Below are 20537 nucleotides of genomic sequence, written 5' to 3' on the forward strand. Positions count from 1 at the left end.
TACCTTCTAATGTATCTTATTTAGAGATTTTTTTTTAAAATTGTTGTTTACCGATTGAAAATGGCAGCTAGATATCTTCGAAGGTTTCTCCAAGAAAATTACCGAGATTTGGCCTTGTACGTATGGATTCTAAAGTGCTGTTAAACGTTTGTGCATATTGAGAGGGAGTTGTCTGGTTTGTGATTTATTTTGCTATCATGGTAAGCTTTTAAAAAGGGACCATTTGGTAGAACAGAGAACAATCAACCGGATAAAATGATAGAAGAAATCTTTGAGGCAGAAATATCGGAGTTGTCAATTTAAAATATTTGTTTGTTAAAGCATTAAGATAATTTTTAATTTTAGTTGGCAAATATGACAGTACAGATAAATACAAGCGATGAACATTACTACGGTTATTATAATTAAAGAGCTTTGAAAAGCACATACGAAAACTAAAGAAACGAAGAGAGAAAAAAAGAACTGGAATAATTCACAACAATGAAACTCAATTATCCAATCCATCAGCACACAAAAAAACACAATAATACAACAACACACAAACGCAAACAAAACTCACGTATCCAATATATCAATACCAAAACAAATCACACAAGAACGCATACAAAATACAGACGAAACTCACTTAACCAATCTGTCAATTAAGAAAGCAAATTACGCACAGAAACGCAGTGTAACGTGGATGATCGCGATATTGAATTACGTAGTGTATACACTACCATGATTCACATAGACTGCATATGTATACCATTAGATTAAGAAAATACTATTCAATAAAATTTACTTCAGAAAAAAGAAACTTGTTAAAGCCTATTGAAATCGAGTTATGTTGATAACAATTGATCAATGTGCACATTTCCTAGGAACATGTAAGAGTTACGTCCCTTTGCAATAGGTGCCAGGGTGAAAGCGATCTTCGTTCAAATGCGATTTCAGCAAATGCACGATAAAGTAATCAGTGGCGTCGCTAGGGGGATGCGGACTGCACCGGGTGACACCATCAGAGGGGTGACACCAAAATGACATTACGAAGGATTCTGTATGGTCTGTTACGGAAGGAGGACCATGGGGGTGACACCATGAGCTACCGCACTGGGTGACACCAACCCGAGTGACGCCACTGAAAGTAATCATATCTTATATGTTTTATAAAGTAATGCCAGCTTAACTAAGCTGTGACAGACGTCTTGTATATTTTCTGTCTTTCTAATTTTCCGACAAATTTTGTTTGAGAGTAGTTTATTATTTTACCCCAATGACATGATACATATTGCAAAACGAAGGTAACACTTAGGTTTCCTGAGAAATGTGTTGATTGAAGTATGGTACAAGATCTTTTGAATATGAATAAATTCTTTCCAAATATATGACAGAATTAAAACAATCAAAGGAAACGTCTTGATCCTACATTTTAATCTGGCCTTTTGATTGGACAGTTTTCTTATTTTAGGGACGCAGTCTTTGTATCGATACTCAACAGTTCCACTAGCATGTTTGCTGGATTTGTCATATTCTCCGTCATCGGATTCATGGCCAATCAGCAGCAAATTCCGGTCAGCCAAGTGGCTGCATCAGGTACGCACGACACGTATCAGGTATGTACTGCACACGTATAAGGTACGTACTGCACACGTTTATTCATTCGTTAAAGGAACCAGTTGCAATATAAAATTCTTTCTTCAACAATATATTATATAATTTGATTGACACGAATCAATTGGGCGGCAGTAAGAAGTAAACAACTAATTGTTGTTTGTTTTATTCTTTTTTGTTCTAATTAAGTAGTTCAGGGATCGCATGTTTATGTTGTATGACATGCTTAGGAAGAATACAAAGGCAGGTGCATTCGTAAATCACTAACCCATGGCCACATTTTGTGCTCTTTCGGTTGCAGTAATGGCATTTTGCTGAATCTGGGGTAATTAAAATCTTATGATCTCTCTCTCTCTCTCTTAATTCCCACAGACTGACTGTGTCATTTGGTTTCGTTACAGGTCCCGGTCTGTCATTTCTGGCCTACCCGAGCGCTGTTATACAACTCCCTATCTCTCCGTTGTGGTCTTTTCTCTTCTTCCTGATGATGCTGATGCTTGGACTTGATAGCCAGGTCTGCGCTCAATCACACTCACCCACCCTCACACATACACCGAGATAGAGAATATAAATTTTGGGGGCCCAAAATTGAATACTTTTAAAACTCAAACGTGTTTCTCATAAACGATTGGATACGGATGTATTACGTCACTTTGAGAAACAGTGACGATGCTTCTACCAACGATGATATTGGTACAAAATGTCTGCAGCTTTCAAACTTCAAGGCTTTCTTTTCAACATTCTAAAATTAACACAAATAAATGATGTGAAAGATTTATAACATTAATTATGAAATAAATCTTTCGTATTCGAACTTTTACACGTCATCGTCAAAAGTATGATCGCTATTAGTCCGGATGGAAAACGTTATCTCTATCAACGTCAAACGGATTCTCTAAAGTCTGAGACTCTCGCACCAATCTGATTATGCGTGACGTCAGAGCCTAGTAAAATATCCACAATTTGGCCGCCCAGCACGTGACGATATTGGTCTATCTGTTTCATAAGCAAGAGTCAATGGAAAGAAGTGACTTACAGAAGCCATTAGCTTAATTACTTATTTCCATACGCGTTAACTTAGTCTGATAGTTTGTGTCGTAACATTTTTGCCTATACCACTGTTGTCTCAGATGTGGTTATTTATTAAATGGGAGACGACAGTAAATTAGGAAAAACAGCGTTGAACAGGGACTGTATGAGCAAAGTTACACGTACAAATAGGAAAATAAAACAAGCTATTCACCTCTGCAAATCGAAGATTGGCCCTCGATTATGAAATTAAAGCCCTATTCAAACGTGTCACAGAACCACAGGTCCAACATTCCATGCACGACTATTATTCATGGAGGTATGATAAAGTTGCAAACATCACTCCGTCATATTCAATAAGCACTTTCTTGACATCAGGGATAAATTAAATTCTCAATTATGAAGAATTACATCCGCAAATAAATGCCCTTGTATAAATACAGTACTTGAGTAGAGATGCTTAAACTTAAAAATTGTAGGCTTCTAATGATGGATGTCTTTACTATCTCTCTGGTAACAGTGTGTGCACTAGCAATTGATATCAGTCTGGGTACTTTGTTGAGATAGTTTTGTTTTTATAATTATGATTGCAAAAATGTCGATCTCTTCCTGAATTCCATTATTCCCTGAATACTTGGTCTCATATCTCCAGAATATTGAATATTGTTATTTCCTTTATAATTTATACATGAATTGATGGTGCATGCTTGCACAAATTAAGACGTTTTTAATTTCCTAGAATTTGAAAATATGTTTGATGAATGCATCTTCACTCGTAGTAAATGTAAATGTTTACTAAATTCACATTTCTACTCTCCAGATATTTGATTTTTAGTACAGACGTGTATTTAATAGCAGGTATTTGCTTGAAATTTAGTAAAGAGATGTATTTAATAGCAAATATTCGCTAGAAATGTATGCTAACATGTGTGGTATTATTGTGCATGGCAACTAAAATATGCATTGTATATTTGTTTCTTATGACTACTCACTTGTTCATAGATGCTAAGGGCCCCGAGTGGCCGAGTGGTCTAAAGCGCTCTCCGTTACGGATCATTGCCATCTCACCTCTGTCTGCGTGGGTTCGAGTCTCGGATTCGGCTAATGTGGGTATGTGAGAAAGCTGGCCAGTAGCTTCTCGTGGGTCGGTGGTTCTTTCCGGGGTTTTCCCGGGTTCTTCCTCCACCATTAATACTGGCCGCCATGTATAGCCTATCGTGTGCTGAAAAATGGCGTTAAACCCTACAACAACAACAACAACAACATAGTTGCTGATATGAGACTTCTTTTTACCACAAAAACATCTTGTGTATCTTTGCATTACCTTCTTACAAGATGCCACGGGGAAATCAATATGCGATCATCAAAGATAAACAGTTTACATCACACCGCTATTATGAAAATTTCTGAACAGTTAAGGCCCTTGCACTATGATCACAACTTAAGTATGAAATACCTTTCTGTAGATATGGTTTCTCATTTATCATTACATTTGATGTGCATCTTTTTTTTATTTGTTTGGGGATGGGGTGATGTGCTTTCTTCCTTCTTGGGTTCCTCTTCCTTACGGAATGCAATTGTAAGGCTTTGCTGGTGTGTAAAGGCGCTGGTACCACTCATCCAAGTATATGTATGTTATGTATTGTGGGCAGGACGCAACTTCATCGTGGCCGCTCCTTTGTTTCTACTTCGACTTATGACAAGTACAGAACTAGTGTGGCAGGTTCCCTGTGGCCGTCATTAGGTTATATCGTCCTAATTTCAACTTTTCGTATCCGCTTCGTGTTTTCATTATTTCATTATGTTCATGATCCAAACGTCATGAATGATGCTATGATAACACTACATCTAGATAATGTTTGAAGTGCGCAAGTCCTAACTCATTTCACACAGGAACAACTAGATGGATTTCTCTAGACACACTGCAGCATGCATCGTATTTACTTGATCGCGTAGTCTTGGCTAAAAGGTAACTGTACTTACTCCTATTAACCGGTGACATTCATACCACTCCGGGACCAAGTTATACAGTCTCATATATTAGTTCCTTATAAGATACATCTCGTCAGTTTCTTTTGCAGTCTACTTGACTTGTCACAGCAGCTCTAGCTTTACTGGTCACAGATAAGAGGAGCTTATGCGATGGTTTCTGTCCGTTGTCTGTTCGTTATCGCCATTTCTCCTAAAGTATTAGTATGTCTGCTTGTAAGCAGAAATTCGTATCGACATGGGCTTTTCATCAAAATGCTTTTTATGATAGGTAGTTTGATCTAAATGAAAACTGTGCCAAAGGACCTCCAATATGGCCGCCATTGTGACCATCTTAATAATCTTGTTATCACTGCTTCTCCAAAAGAAACGTCTTATAGAGATGAGGCTTTCACTTGAAGATTTCTTACTATATCGAATTGATCCTAAATGAAAACTATTCCGATCTAAATTCACTATAGCCACCATGGCGACCATCTTAAAAATAGTGTTGTCGCTTCTTCTCCTGGATGTATTGACATATCAACATGTGGTTTTCACCAAAACAATTTTAAAGATTTCTAGCTGGTCTTAAATGAAAATATTGCCAATCCAACAACCAGTATGCCCACCATGACATTCGTCTTAGAAAAATCTTAGCACTATTCCTCATAAACAGAATAGTATATCGAGCTGGGTTTTTCACCACATGCCTTCTTTTGATGTCTGTTTGGCTTATGTGAGAAGTGTGACCGATACATACAATATGGTCTCGACGCAAGGGCGAATTTGAAAATATTTTTTATCGGTGATGAATATCAAAGATGATTCAACACTCAGCAGCTAAAACAAAGAAACTTGCAAATACAAATCACTCGTATAATTCAGTGATAGAAGATCCATACAACCTGAGTCTGACATGGGTATCAAGGACATATATGTAACAGGTGACTTTAACTTCGGTATCCTAAATCCACTCTAAAGTTAAAGCATTGTATTAATCAGTAGACTCATTTCACTGGAAACGCGCCAACGTTTCTAGATCTGTTACCTGTAATGAATACTTAAAGTAATTAATTCTCAAAAGGGTTGGAGATTCTCTTTTACATCAAGATATTAAATACCATTGCCCTATTTATAGTCATTGTACAGCAGAAAACTAATATGCACGTAGTTTTCATAGCATATATGGATCTTTCTGAAAAACAAAGCAGCCAGGATCGACTTGGATTGTTTAAAATGCGACAATTATGGCAAATATCTCCCTAAATTACCGACCACATAGTCTTTGTATCGGAGCCACGTGTTTTGAACACAATTACTACTGTTAAACCATGGGATAACTTCGTGGATCAAAACAGCAATCAAAAGGTCAATATGCACACGTAGGAGTCTATTGAAAAGCAAACATACCCTCTCAGTTGGACAAAATTTTCTTCACTACGAACCAAAACAACCTCTGTGATTTCAAAGCGATTCCATTAACAACTTAAGTCATTATTCGACAAAGTGACTCAGTTAACAACTTAAGTCATTACTCATCAAAGCGATTACATTAACAACTTAAGTCATTCCTCGACAAAGTGACTCTATTAACAAATTATGTCATTACTCGACAAGGCGACTTCATTAACAACTTAAGTCATTACTCATCAAAGCGACTCCGTTAGCAACATAAGTCATTAATCATCAAAGCGACTCCGTTAACAACTTAAGTCATTACTCATCAAAGCGACTTCATTAACAACTTATGTCATTACTCATCAAAGCGATTCCATTAACAACTTCAGTCATTATTCGAACAAAGCGACGCCATTAACAACTTATGCAATTACTCATCAAAGCGACGCCATTAACAATTTAAGTCATTACTCATGAAATCGATTACATTAACAACTTAAGTCATTACTCGAACAAAGCGACTTCATTAACAACTTAAGTCATTACTCGACAAAGCGACTTCATTAACAACTTAAGTCATTACTCATCAAAGCGATTACATTAACAACTTAAGTCATTACTCGACAAAGTGACTCAATTAACAACTTAAGTCATTGCTCATCAAAGCGATTACATTAACAACTTAAGTCATTACTCATCAAAGCGATTACATTAACAACTTAAGTCATTCCTCGACAAAGTGACTCTATTAACAAATTATGTCATTACTCGACAAGGCGACTTCATTAACAACTTAAGTCATTACTCATCAAAGCGACTCAGTTAGCAACTTAAGTCATTAATCATCAAAGCGACTCCGTTAACAACTTAAGTCATTACTCATCAAAGCGACTTCATTAACAACTTATGTCATTACTCATCAAAGCGATTCCATTAACAACTTAAGTCATTATTCGAACAAAGCGACGCCATTAACAACTTATGTAATTACTCATCAAAGCGACGCCATTAACAACTTAAGTCATTACTCATGAAATCGATTACATTAACAACTTAAGTCATTACTCGAACAAAGCGACTTCATTAACATCTTAAGTCATTGCTCGACAAAGCGACTTCATTAACAACTTAAGTCATTACCCATCAAAGCGACTTCATTAACAACTTAAGTCATTACTCATCAAAGCGACTTCATTAACAACTTAAGTCATTACTCATCAAAGCGACTTCATTAACAACTTATGTCATTATTCGAACAAAGCGACGCCATTAACAACTTATGCCATTACTCATCAAAGCGATTACATTAACAACTTAAGTCATTACTCATTAAAGTGATTACATTAACAACTTAAGTCATTACTCATCAAAGCGATTACATTCACAATTTAAGTCATTACTTGAACAAACAACTTCATTAACAACTTAAGTCATTACTCATCAAAGCGACTTCATTAACAACTTATGTCATTACTCGAACAAAGCGACTTCATTAACAACTTCAGTCATTACTTGACAAAGCGACTTCATTAACAACTTAAGTCATTACTCATCAAAGCGACTCCGTTAGCAACTTAAGTCATTACTCATCAAAGCGACTCCGTTAGCAACTTAAGTCATTACTCATCAAAGCGACTCCGTTAACAACTTAAGTCATTACTCATCAAAGCGATTCCATTAACAACTTAAGTCATTATTCGAACAAAGCGACGCCATTAAGAACTTATGTAATTACTCAGCAAAGCGACGCCATTAACAACTTAAGTCATTACTCATCAAAGCGATTACATTAACAACTTAAGTCATTACTCGAACAAAGCGACTTCATTAACAACTTAAGTCATTACTCATCAAAGCGACTTCATTAACAACTTATGTCATTACTCATCAAAGCGATTCCGTTAACAACTTAAGTCATTATTCGAACAAAGCGACTTCATTAACAACTTATGTCATTACTCATCAAAGCGATTACATTAACAACTTAAGTCATTACTCATCAAAGCAACTCCGTTAACAGCTTAAGTCATTACTCATCAAAGCGATTCCATTAACAACTTAAGTCATTATTCGAACAAAGCGACGCCATTAGCAACTTATGTAATTACTCATCAAAGCGACGCCATTAACAACTTAAGTCATTACTCATGAAATCGATTACATTAACAACTTAAGTCATTACTCGAACAAAGCGACTTCATTAACAACTTATGTCATTACTCGACAAAGCGACTTCATTAACAACTTAAGTTATTACTCATCAAAGCGACTTCATTAACAACTTGTGTCATTACTCATCAAAGCAATTCCATTAACAACTTAAGTCATTATTCGAACAAAGCGACTTCATTTACAACTTAGGTCATTATTCGAACAAAGCGACTTCATTAATAACTTAAGTCATTACTCATCAAAGCGATTACATTGACAACTTAAGTCATTACTCATAAAAGCGATTACATTAACAACTTAAGTCATTACTCATCAAAGCGATTACATTCACAACTTAAGTCATTACTCGAACAAAGCGACTTCATTAACAACTTATGTCATTACTCATCAAAGCAACTTCATTAACAACTTAAGTCATTACTCGACAAAGCGACTTCATTAACAACTTAAGTCATTACTTATCAAAGCGACCCCGTTAGAAACTTAAGTCATTACTCATCAAAGCGATTACATTCACAACTTAAGTCATTACTCGAACAAAGCGACTTCATTAGCAACTTAAGTCATTACTCGACAAAGCGACTTCATTAACAACTTAAGTCATTACTCATCAAAGCGACTCCGTTAGCAACTTAAGTCATTACTCATCAAAGCGACTCCGTTAGCAACTTAAGTCATTACTCATCAAAGCGACTCCCTTAGCAACTTAAGTCATTACTCGAACAAAGCGACTCCGTTAGCAACTTAAGTCATTACTCGAACAAAGCGACTCCATTTACAGCTTCAGATCGGCGTTAATAATCGTTACGCATGTGTCCAAAGATGTTTTTATTCGGGTAGAAGGAAATTTAAATTTTCTCATGAACGACTTGAGGAAAAACTACAGTTCACTAATTAACAGTTACTTAGAAAGAATATAATCAAATTACCTCATTGTAGGCGTGGACTTGAAACAACTATACAACACTTCTTTTCCACTACCGTGAACAGTGCACCAAACTGTTCAAACTCCTTATGCTATATTGTAATTTAACCGTAAATACTTTTGCTGTGAGGTGATTTAACGCTCCAATGATTTTAGTGTTCCTTCTTCAGTTGTCAAAACGTATATATGGCATTCAAATTCATGAGAGAGAGAGAGAGAGAGCATTGTATCGATAAATTTACTTTAAATAAGCAGAAGAGTGTTGCTGGTGTTTACACGCAGTAGACAAAATTAACCACCCATTGTTCTCTGATACATATCAGTCTGGCTTTTTGTTGGGTTGTTAATTTTTTTCAGGATTTTTTCTTTAAATGCTAATCCACGTGAGAGTGTGAGCAAAATCCGTGCGAATCAAACCGTTTAAGTAATGCCAGCACATGGACTATATGGACTAATACAGCAAAGGTCACCCAGTTCATAGAGAATATAGACTGTATTAGATCCATAGGACCACTTACTGACCTATCTTTATATTTTATATTTATTATACAAATAAATGGATAAAAACGTTGAATAAATACAATGTTAGAAAATTGTTGAACACTAATCCGGTTTATGATCCAAATAAATGATCCAAATTATATTTTAGGTTCAAGAGTCAAAACTATCAAACATATGCAGTGTATGAAGTCTATTTAATGTTAATATAATGCATTTATGGTATGAAAGCTTGTCTAGTTTCTTAAAGTAACATATATAAAAGTAGAAATATGATATTTTTCTTCAAGCATAGGAATGAATGAATTTAGGTGGTTATATAGACAGAAGAAAAATTTGTTCTCTTATCTGCAGTTTGTGACGATGGAAGGATTCTTTACCGCTTTGATTGACGAGTTTCCAGGATTGCTAAGGAAACGGCGGGAAATTTTCATTGGTATCGTCTGCTTCATCTCCTATTTAATTGGACTATCATGCGTCACTGAGGTGAGTCCTTCGTTTTGATTTTCTTTTATTGTTACTTGATAACTTTTTGTTGCAAATATGTTGGTTCTTGCAACCCCGCTCTTTCCAAAACTTATGAAATATTCCTGGTATGCGATGTATTGTTCTTTTTTTCTCTCTCATTTTTTCCTCGAAAACTAATGGAAGATTCGCTCACACAGACCAAAAGATATGAAACCTCGTACCTTAAAAAGGAGACGTACCTGACTTTGAAGACATTTAAAGAATGGACCTGCATATTCTTATTCCTTTACACTTTAGTATAGTAATTCCTGTAAAACAGACTTTTTTGCATTAAATGTATAAGTATTGTCTCACTTTTATGTTAACTTTATAAAGAATGTAAAATGGTTCTGCATTGCAAAATCTATGGATTCAGTGCTACAAAACTGCACCGTAGATTAGTTTATATTCGCTATCTTTTTTCAGGGTGGAATGTATGTATTTCAAATATGTGATTTCTACTCCGCAAGTGGACCCGGTCTTCTTATTCTCATCTTCTTTGAATGCATTGCCGTTTCATGGGGATATGGTAAGACAAACCTTCACTACCTCCCTCAGCCCATCAAACAAAAAGCTAATGTTTCATTTTGCTTTTAAGTTATAATAAATTCGGCCTGTGACTTTGACATGCAGGCTAAAGCCTTGTCTTCCATTGGTTGAAACATTTGGTTTACATGGCTTTCATCGTACATCCCAGCCTTCACATTCTCAGTGTCACAATGGTACAATTTAAGTTCTCAAAAGTAATGAGGGACTATCTCAGGAATCAATATTAACGTGTGTGTTGTGAAGTACATCAGGGATCAGTACAAACGTGTGTGTTGTGAAGTACATCAGGGGTCAGTATAGACGTGCGTGTTGTGAAGTACATCAGGGATCAGTATAAACGTGTGTTATGAGGTATATTAGGCATCAGTATTAACGTGTGTGTTGTGAGGTATATTAGGCATCAGTATAGACGTGCGTGTTGTGAAGTACATCAGGGATCAGTATAAATGTGTGTGTTGTGAGGTATATTAGGCATCAGTATTAACGTGTGTGTTGTTAAGTGCATCAGGGATCAGTACAAACGTGTGTGTTGTGAAGTACATCAGGGATCAGTATAGACGTACATGTTGTGAAGTACATCGGGGATCAGTATAAACGTGGGTGTTGTGAGGTATATTAGGTGTCGATATTAACTTCTTTGTTGTGAAGTATATAATGGATCAATATTAACATGCATGTTGTGAAGTATATTATGGATCAATATTAACATGCATGTTGTAAAGTATATCATGGATCAATATTAACATGCATGTTGTGGAGTATATTATGGATCAGTATTAACATGCATATTGTGAAGTATATCATGGATCAATATTAACATGCATGTTGTAAAGTATATCATGGATCAGTATTAACATGCATATTGTGAAGTATATCATGGATCAATATTAACGTGCATGTGTGACGAATTTTAGATGTTCAGATTGAAATGTGACGCTACAAGAATTTTATCTATTATCAAAATTAAAGAACTTATAATTACAAAAATCGATTAAATCACCTTTTCAAATGAACAAAGCAAAGCCAAAAAGTGGTTTCTGATTGTTTAAATGCCAGAATGGAGGAAATAGTAATATGTTGGATTAATCTGTTGTAATTATACTCCTGTTATTTTTAGAGTAGCAAATTAATTCACCAGAGGTATGCGTGTTGCACTAGTTCTAATTACTTACTTGCTGCATCGGAGAGGTCCGTTGCAGAAACAAACTTAGGAAAATGTTTGCATCATTCACGGATTTAAATAAAAAACAGGTGGAAGAAAGATCATTTTCAGACACTTTGACAAGAAGTTTCATGCAGAAGAACACACCTTGGCGCAAATGCCAAAGTTCAAATTCAAAGTTTTTCCAGTCGATTAAATTATGAAAGTTTTAACATTCTGACTTTCCAGTGTTTCAGCTGCTTCAAATCACAGTATAAAGTGCCGACAATGCTGAAATGATGCAGATAATTAATGCCTGAAGCAGTAAAAACAGGCCCGGCCCTAGGTTGTGCGGGGCCCAAGGCAGCATGCGGGGCCCAAGACAGCAAGCAATGAGAGTGGGGCTCCAAGCCGAAAGATTGCATTGCGGAATTGATTTCCTGAAAGCGCTGGGCTAATTGCGGTTGCCTCGTTCGCCTTGCCCTAGGACCGGGCCTGAGTAAAAAATATTAGAATAATGCAGTTAGGAAATTACTTATTCACTATGTGTTCGCAATGTTAGGCAGATACAGTTTTCGGAGGGGGGGGGGGCAAAATCAAAGGGATATATTTATATTATGCTCAATGGATTTGTCCCTACCCTCTTCCGGCAAATGCCCATGGTACCATATTTGAACTATAGTAACTGAAAGTCTGTTAATATCGATTGCCTGTCTGCGCTTTGATATTATGACTACACCACTTCAACCTTAACGGCATTGCCTATATTATCATTTATTATTATTATTATTATTATTATTATTAAAAGAAGCTTATCATATATATGACAGGTGTGAATAGGTTCTACGAAAACATGCACAGTATGTTCGGATTCTACCCCAGCTTTTTCTGGAAGATAACTTGGTGCGTGACGACACCAGGAATATGTGTTGTGAGTATAATTTCTATACCAGTCCTTATTTATCTACTACGAATAATTCTTAAACCGAATACGATGAGACTTTGCAGTTTGCTCTTTGTGAACGTCTGACACTGTCGTTTAGGCAGCCGGACTAAGTTCGTCTGTTTTGACAGAGATATGGTGACAAAGAAACTGCTTCCCCGGCGAACAAGCATTTTTGTCATTTTTTTTTTTTTTTTTTTTTTTTTGTCATAACTCTAAAGGTTAATAAGAATGTTTATTAAATTCCAATATTTTGCTTCAACGATATATGCCGGGTTTATTTCTCTAAAAGCTTGTCTGTTTGTAATCGCGCATGAGTAAGTTCCCGCTTCTTTCCATCCTAGATTTCTAAAGCAAAGGACAATTTTGAAAACGTTTATCATTTCGACAAACTTAATTAAATGTTTTAGCTACTTAGTTATTATGTGCGACACTAAAACTATTTTAGAAAATGAAACTGTTTGATGGGCGCTAGATAGGACATTTGGATGCAGCAGTGCAATATTTGTACGTTACATTTATGTTAGTATTCAGCTTCCCTAGGCATTCACGGTTAAGAGCATTATATTAAATTTTAAATTTCTATCAAATTCTTCTGGTTTTTTCTTTTTTTGTTGTTTCACTTTCTCTAAAAAAAAAACGTATTAGATGTGGGATTGGGTACAAAGAGCAACTTTGTTTACAGCCTGTTGGTACCTTTTCGTCTTCAGTTGAACCGACTAGGTAAAATAATATCCTTTAGACTTAAACAAAATACAACAGGCAGGGAAAAGTATATAAAAGAGTGTCTATAAAATATTTTTTTTAACAATTTCAGAGCAAGACAAAGAAAGTAAATTGGGCTTTCTCTCAATGGAGACTAACATCTATCTTATAATACAAATCGCGAACATGCATTGGTATTGTGGTGACCGTGTATATGACACACTGGACTTGTACACACCATCTGAATAATGATGATGATAATAATAATAATAATAATGATAATGTTTTTTTCTTCAGATTTTGAGATAAGATATTTAGCTTTAAAGCTACTTACGTATATATATATATATATATATATATATATATATATATATATATATATATATATATATATATACCGGATTATCCTAGTAGAAAAAGTAGCATATGATACGGGCCCCGCACTTTCAAGGGCCCCATCGCTAAATGCTTTCAAGCTGTCTGTTACGGGGTACAAAAGTTGCAAACAATAACATCCTACACAAAGTATATTCCTTTTTGTGGATGGAAAGTCTCCGTTTGATCTTACCTGACCATTTGGAGAAACCCTCCTGTCCTAATATTATAATTTGTGTGCTATAGTTTTGTGCATATTATAGCTTTGTATTTTATTTGAAAAAATATGTAAAAATTTGGTGTTTCCAATTTATTTATTTTTTGTTATTAATTTTTTTGTGGTAAATTGTTTATTTAAATTTTTAAATTTTTTAAAGATTTTTTTTTAATTAAAGAAAAACGTAACCAATTTTCTCTCCTAGGCATTCATCATCTTGCATAAATAAATATTCGTCTGCCATTCGGTATTCTTCTTCCTCTCTTAGTTTCCATCTTTTTTCCTTTCTTCTACTTCTATCTCTATCTTTATCTGTATCCGTCATTGGTGATTGTGCAGTTGTCGGAGTTTTTTTAAATATTTTTTAATGTTGCCTTCTCTTGTTTTTGTTCTTGCATTTTTGTTCCTTGCTTCTCTTTTTCTTGCTGTTTGTGTACTCTTGGTTGTGGTTTTGGGCATTCTTCTTCTTGTTCTTGCATTTCTTGCTTCTTTCCCTGTTGTTGGTGTCTCACATCTTGTTGTTGTGGATCAGCGTTTTGTTTTCCCGTCATAATTAATTGTACTGTTATCTAACTTTTCGAATTTGTTAATTTTATTTCATGCTCCTGCATTTCTTGGTGCTGTTAAGGTTGATTTGGTCTTGTTTGTTGTTGTCTCACTTCTTTTTCTTGTTGGTTAGTGCTTTGTTTAACATCAGGTTGCTGGTGTTTTGACTTTGTTGTTGTTGTTATTGTTGCTGCTGCTGCCGTTGATGCTGTCGTAGCTTTATGACTTGGGGGTCTCCAGTCTCTGCTTGTATTGCCTGATTTTTTAGACATTTGAAAGGTGTATGTCCTATATTTCCACATCTATTGAATTTTCTGTCGTAGATACATCCTTTATACCAAGATATAGCTAAGAAACCCATTATAAAAAATGCTCTCTTTATGTCTTTCATTTTGTTTTTCTCAATTTCTAGTATTTGCATCCCATTATAGATTGTTGTTTGTGTGATAGTCGCCAGTCTAGAAGAAATCGCTTTGATATTGAATTTTTTTCCGAATAGTTCTGCTACAGCTTCCAATGGGATTTCTAGAGGAATGTCTGACAGATACAGTTCTCCAGTTTGTTTCTTCACTTTCTTAATATGGGTGTTGGTTTCCTTACTATAGCTTTCTCTTTCAGTGTGTATATCTCTCCATCCGGTAGAATTGGTTGTTTCCCTCTAGGTCTGATTATATATCCTTTATATCCATTGGGGTTAATTGAGTACAAGTTTCAGTATAATCTGGGTTCTGTACTTTCAGTGCAACCATCACCGCTGCTGTTCCAGGTATTCTACCTCGCGGTATATTGGACAGGTCTAGCTCTTGTGTTCCATCTTTGTAAGCACATTCAATGAAGTTTCCCTCGCTAGCTTAAATTCTCTTGATTTGGAAATTTTTTGCAAAGTTCTTCAGTTATTTCCTCGCTGCGGCCATTTTTCATCGTGCTTTACGTGCTAAGCTCACCTTGTAATATTTCTTTGTAGTGTGGTTTTGTTTTGTAATTTCAGTGTTCTGGTCTGTTTTAAGGTGTTATTCGTTCTACACTCCAATAACGAGTTGTGTTGTCAGTCTTTTTCCTGGATGCATGTATCCATGTATGAAATACCAGTGTGGTGGGGGATTCCTCGTTGCTATTCCATGGTTTGTTTTTGTACGTGCCATTGCCGACGATATAACAACAGACTGTACTAATCAAGAAGGAGTATAAGAATGGCGCGTTGATATTCAAAGCGAAGTATATTCCCAGCCAATTTTTAATTTTCACCCAAGCTAGGGCTCAAGACGACTGCCCTTTACAGAGAACAATTTTTTCCGTTTTACACCAGGGCAATAGTTTATCAAAACAACAGTGATGACAAATACAGACTACAACTCCTATGGGTCAGAATCTTTATCAGTACCAGATGTGAACTAGGTAGTATTTGTTTCTAACATTACCATATCTGACCGCTTAAAATCCTTTAAACTAAAACTACCATGTACACCCATGTATCTTGTCTTAACGATAATCATTATTTATGCAATAAATTGGAGGGAAATGTTAAGCATTGATATGACGGCAACACTATCATTTACCTACATGTAAATAATACTACTATTGAAATGTCAGACATATCTGTCGTATTATTTGGCTGTATAGCAAATGAAAAAATACAATTACTTTATTATGCAAGTTAGAAATGTATGTTTTAATATTTATGTGTTTCGTTTTTTTTTAATATTGGACCCTTTAATAACATATGCTACAGGTCCCGCACTAGCTTAATCCGGCACTGATATATATAAAACTAGAAATCCTACTTTAAACGCCGACAAGAATAAAATAAAAAAAATATCAAAATATCAAATTTCAAATAATGAGAAGAAAAAAATGTACACAGTAGATACAAATTTTGATATTATTAGCGGTGAGCCAAACATTAATAATTATTCAAGGACTTGAATTTACAGAAGTCGAATTTCTAATTTCAAAAAGAATAGTATTTCATAGTTTTGGACCATATGTTGCCAGAGATTTCTCGAAATAGGAAGAGCGAGAACGTGGAAACAGAACGAAGATGACAATCATATGTAAGTTATAAGGTCATTGACTGTTGGTAGTAATGTGGGGCACCGTAGCCTCACGTAGGCCTCAATGTTAAATTTAAGAGGTTGTACCGTAGCTTCAAGATTGATTGAGAGGTTATACCGTAGCCTCAAACGGAAAATGGAATACGGTGGGACGGTCTAGCCTCAAAGGGTTTATATAAGGGACTGTTTAGCCTCAAGGGGGAAATCGAACAAGGTGGGACTGTCCAGGGACAAGGGGGACTTGACATACGGAAAATGGGACTTACCATTAAATTACAGGATTTGACGATATATGGACAATGGGGGATTTAACATGGTGGGACTATATTCGGACAAAGGAAAATTGAACATGGTAGGCCACTATACAGACAATGGGATTTTAACATGGGTGGGACTGTCTAGGAACAATGGGAATTTAACATGGGACTGTCTAGGGACAAAGGGGGACTTGAATACGGATGAGACTGTCTGGGGACAAGGGGAATCGATTGGGGTGGAGTCACGGTACTGGACACTGGGGAATCAATGGCATCAATGTTGCAAGTGACTAACATGAATAAGCGCTACACTAGGTAGAGACAAACACAATAGAGACATAGACATATACAAACAAACAATCCCCTTGTCGCTATACAGACCCAATCCCATGTCGCTAAGTTCAATTTCTCTTGTCGTAATACAGTACCAATCCCTTGTCGTTATGTTCAGTTTCTCTTGTCGCCATTCAGACCCAATCCCTTGTTGTTATGTTCAATTTCCCTTGTCGCAATACAGTCCCAATCCCTTGTCGTTATGTTCAATTTCTCTTGTCGCAATACAGTACCAATCCCTTCTCGTTATGTTCAATTTCCCTTGTCGCCATTCAGACCCAATCTCTTGTCGCTATGTTCAATTTTTCCTTGCTGCTATACAGGCTCAATCCCTTGTCACATGTGGTTGTTGTAAGTGGCTGACCTGAATACGCTCTACTGCAGGTAGGTAGTTAGGTGAAATAAATTTGATCTGGGCAAAGGAAGTGTTATAGGGACAAAGACGAACACACACACACACAAATGTCCGCTGTTAGCTTAGAATATAAACGTTGAAGATGAAATTTCACAAAAAAAGACTATCCCTTACACTAGCAAAATAATATCCATTACATCAACTATGCCATCTATTATATCATGCTATCCAAACGCCCTCTTTGAGCTTAAAATGTAAGAGAAGGGGATAACATCTTACAAATTATACTATCCCTAACATTACAAAAAATACTATTCATCCCGCCCATTATACCATCCTACTATGTCTTACTATCCAAAAAACGTCAGTGTTAGCCCAGAATGTAAGAGAAGGAGATGTAATCCCACAAAACACTCTCACATACGTTATATAAGATTCCTTTCCCCATACGCTATCCAAAAAGTACTTTGGCTAGCTCATGGTGTAAGAGAAAGAGCTGATAGACAACAAAAATTATAATATCATTTAAACCTCAGAAATATTATTCATCACACCACCTATACCATAAAACATCCCATTACCATCTAGTGCCACATATACACACTTTCACAGGCGTACTGTGTTAGCATAGAATATAAGAGGAGATAAAATCTCAAAATTATACCATCCCTTACATTACAAAATATATTATCCATCACACCCAATACAACATCCTATTATATCATACTCACTGTCCAAAGTGCCTTGTGTTCGCTTAGAATGTAAGAGAAGGAGATGAAATCTCACAAAATATATATCCCTTACAACACAAAAATAATATCCATTACACCAACTATACCATCGATTATATCATACTCACCATCAAAATGCCCTTCGTTAGCTTAAGATGTAAGAGAATGAGATACAACCTCACAAAAATACTATCTCTTACACCACCAGATAATATGTGGCAAAACGCTAGTGTCTATTTATAGTCACAACTTGTAGAAAAGTTAAAACTAGTATCTATTTATAGCTAAAACTTGTGGAAATTCCTATTGAAAAACCCGGGTATATTTATAACCTGAAAACACAAACCTTATATAAAAAGGACACCGCTGAGTCTAACATTTACTCACTTGCAAGCTTGCAATCAAGATGAAACGAGCGCAAGATTTCACTGAGAAACAAGATGAGGCAAATAAGAGGCAGAAACGTGATATATTGCTTTCCACACAAGCTGGAGGTTTGGCTCAAATCCATGCCAGCGATTTTGAAGACGACATGAGTGAGACTAAATCCACATCTTCTATAACTGAGACCAGACCGAGAGCGTGTACGCTAAACTAAAGTCCACCACCACCACTATCACCTGTAAAATATTACCACATTCAAGAGGTGGATAAACGCTCCTCTAGAAAGTTTAGAAGCACAGGCTTCATGTACACGGTGAACAGAGGGGTTCATCACCGATTTGTGGGATTCTTTGTTAACCACACAGAAACGGCAATGCCGAGCCAACGAAGACAAACGCTTGACACTTTCCATATATCATGACAGTCTGAAGTCACCCGGTTGGATCGAGCTTAACAGGCCAGCAGAACTGACACCTTCCAAAGTCATCGACAAGATTCAACTCGTTTAGAAGTCCAATGACAAGTTTCACATCACCGATGGAAAAGCGACAATGTACGTGGCTCACTTATCTCTTCCTAAAGGGACCGGATGCAAAAGGTGTTATTAATTAACCACCTTCACAGCAGCAAGCGTAGCATCGTTCAGATTAACAATACTCAAGACAAGATGTGTTTAGCCCGGGCCATCATGGTAGGAAGAATGTATGTTGACAAGAACGATACCGAATATTGGAAAAGAGCTTGGAAGAGCGTTCGACAATCGAACCAAGCTTAACAACGAAGAGAAGTAGAACTCCTGTTGCAGCAGTCTGACCTATCTAACGACACACCCTGCTCCATTCCTGAAATGCGAAAATTGCAAAACGTCTTAGCTGCAGGCTACACATTGAAAGTGCACTCTCCAAGAAGTCCGTGGAAAACTGTTGTTTCGAGGCAAAAATTTCTAAGACGGAAATACATTCACATCTATCATCATGGTATACATTTCGATGCCATTACCACTATCACAGCATTCCTGTGATACAGTTATTACTGTGAGAAATGTGACAATGGGTATAACAATCAAGAGCAACACATGCATTGAAGATCGAAATGTCCAGGATCTTTGTTCTCTAAAACGAGTGCATTGTCCAGATTGTCAGCGCTCTTTTGTCAGCCCGGCCTGTTACCAACAGCATCTGAAGACGCAAGGTTCACAGCAGAAAAGTACTTTTCAACTCCTGCGATTGTGCCCTGCTTGTGGACAAGTTATGCATACGCATAATGCCAATTCGCACGTTTGTTGAGGAAAGAAACGATGTCACATTTTCCACCAAATTGTGGACTTAGAACATGAATGTTACATTGAAAAAGACCAACCCCAACAGATGGAGGAGGAATAGGAAGATGACCACAAGAAAGGGAATTTCATTTCTCTTTTCGATTTCGAATGCATGCAAGAGACCAGCGTTTACATTCCTAATTTCTGCGTGGCTCATCTAACGTGCGAGAAGTGCACCCAGGAACCTATCTTTCACCACTGCCCCCACTGTAGCAATAATCCTGGAGGACGTGACAAAATATTTCCGGGAACGAACTAGCCGACCGATTTTACCCAATGGATCTTGGACCCTATTGATGAGATGTCTAGTCAATAGGACATCGAACATTACGGAGACTGTCATCGCTATGCCACGGTGATGGCTCACACTTTCTCGGAATACGATGGACAATTTCTTTTGAGCTACTATACGGAACAAAGTATCGAACGTCCTATAGTCACCTTGAACGGAGCCAAAATCATTTCCATGCGAGTGGGACAAATGCAGTTTAAAGATTCTATGAGTTTCTTGGCCATGCTTTTTAGTCGAATGCCTA

General features: G+C 36.5%; 1 protein-coding gene across 2 annotated transcripts in view; it reads left to right on the top strand.

Annotated features, from left to right (window-relative positions):
* Window positions 1–20537, top strand: part of LOC149789280 (sodium- and chloride-dependent GABA transporter 1-like) — a 95769-nt gene that overhangs the window by 25704 nt on the left and 49528 nt on the right. For both annotated transcript variants that reach the window (XM_089975469.1, XM_089975468.1), the window contains exons 7-11: window positions 1451–1575; window positions 1995–2107; window positions 9941–10072; window positions 10520–10622; window positions 12614–12714. In XM_089975469.1, the coding sequence (XP_089831595.1) occupies window positions 1451–1575; window positions 1995–2107; window positions 9941–10072; window positions 10520–10622; window positions 12614–12714 (574 nt within the window). The remainder of the gene's footprint in view (window positions 1–1450; window positions 1576–1994; window positions 2108–9940; window positions 10073–10519; window positions 10623–12613; window positions 12715–20537) is intronic.

Source organism: Sinohyriopsis cumingii, chromosome 11, assembly GCF_028554795.1.
Source record: "Sinohyriopsis cumingii isolate HCF-2022 chromosome 11, ASM2855479v2, whole genome shotgun sequence".
In the NCBI taxonomy this organism is placed as follows: Eukaryota; Metazoa; Mollusca; class Bivalvia; order Unionida; family Unionidae; genus Sinohyriopsis; species Sinohyriopsis cumingii.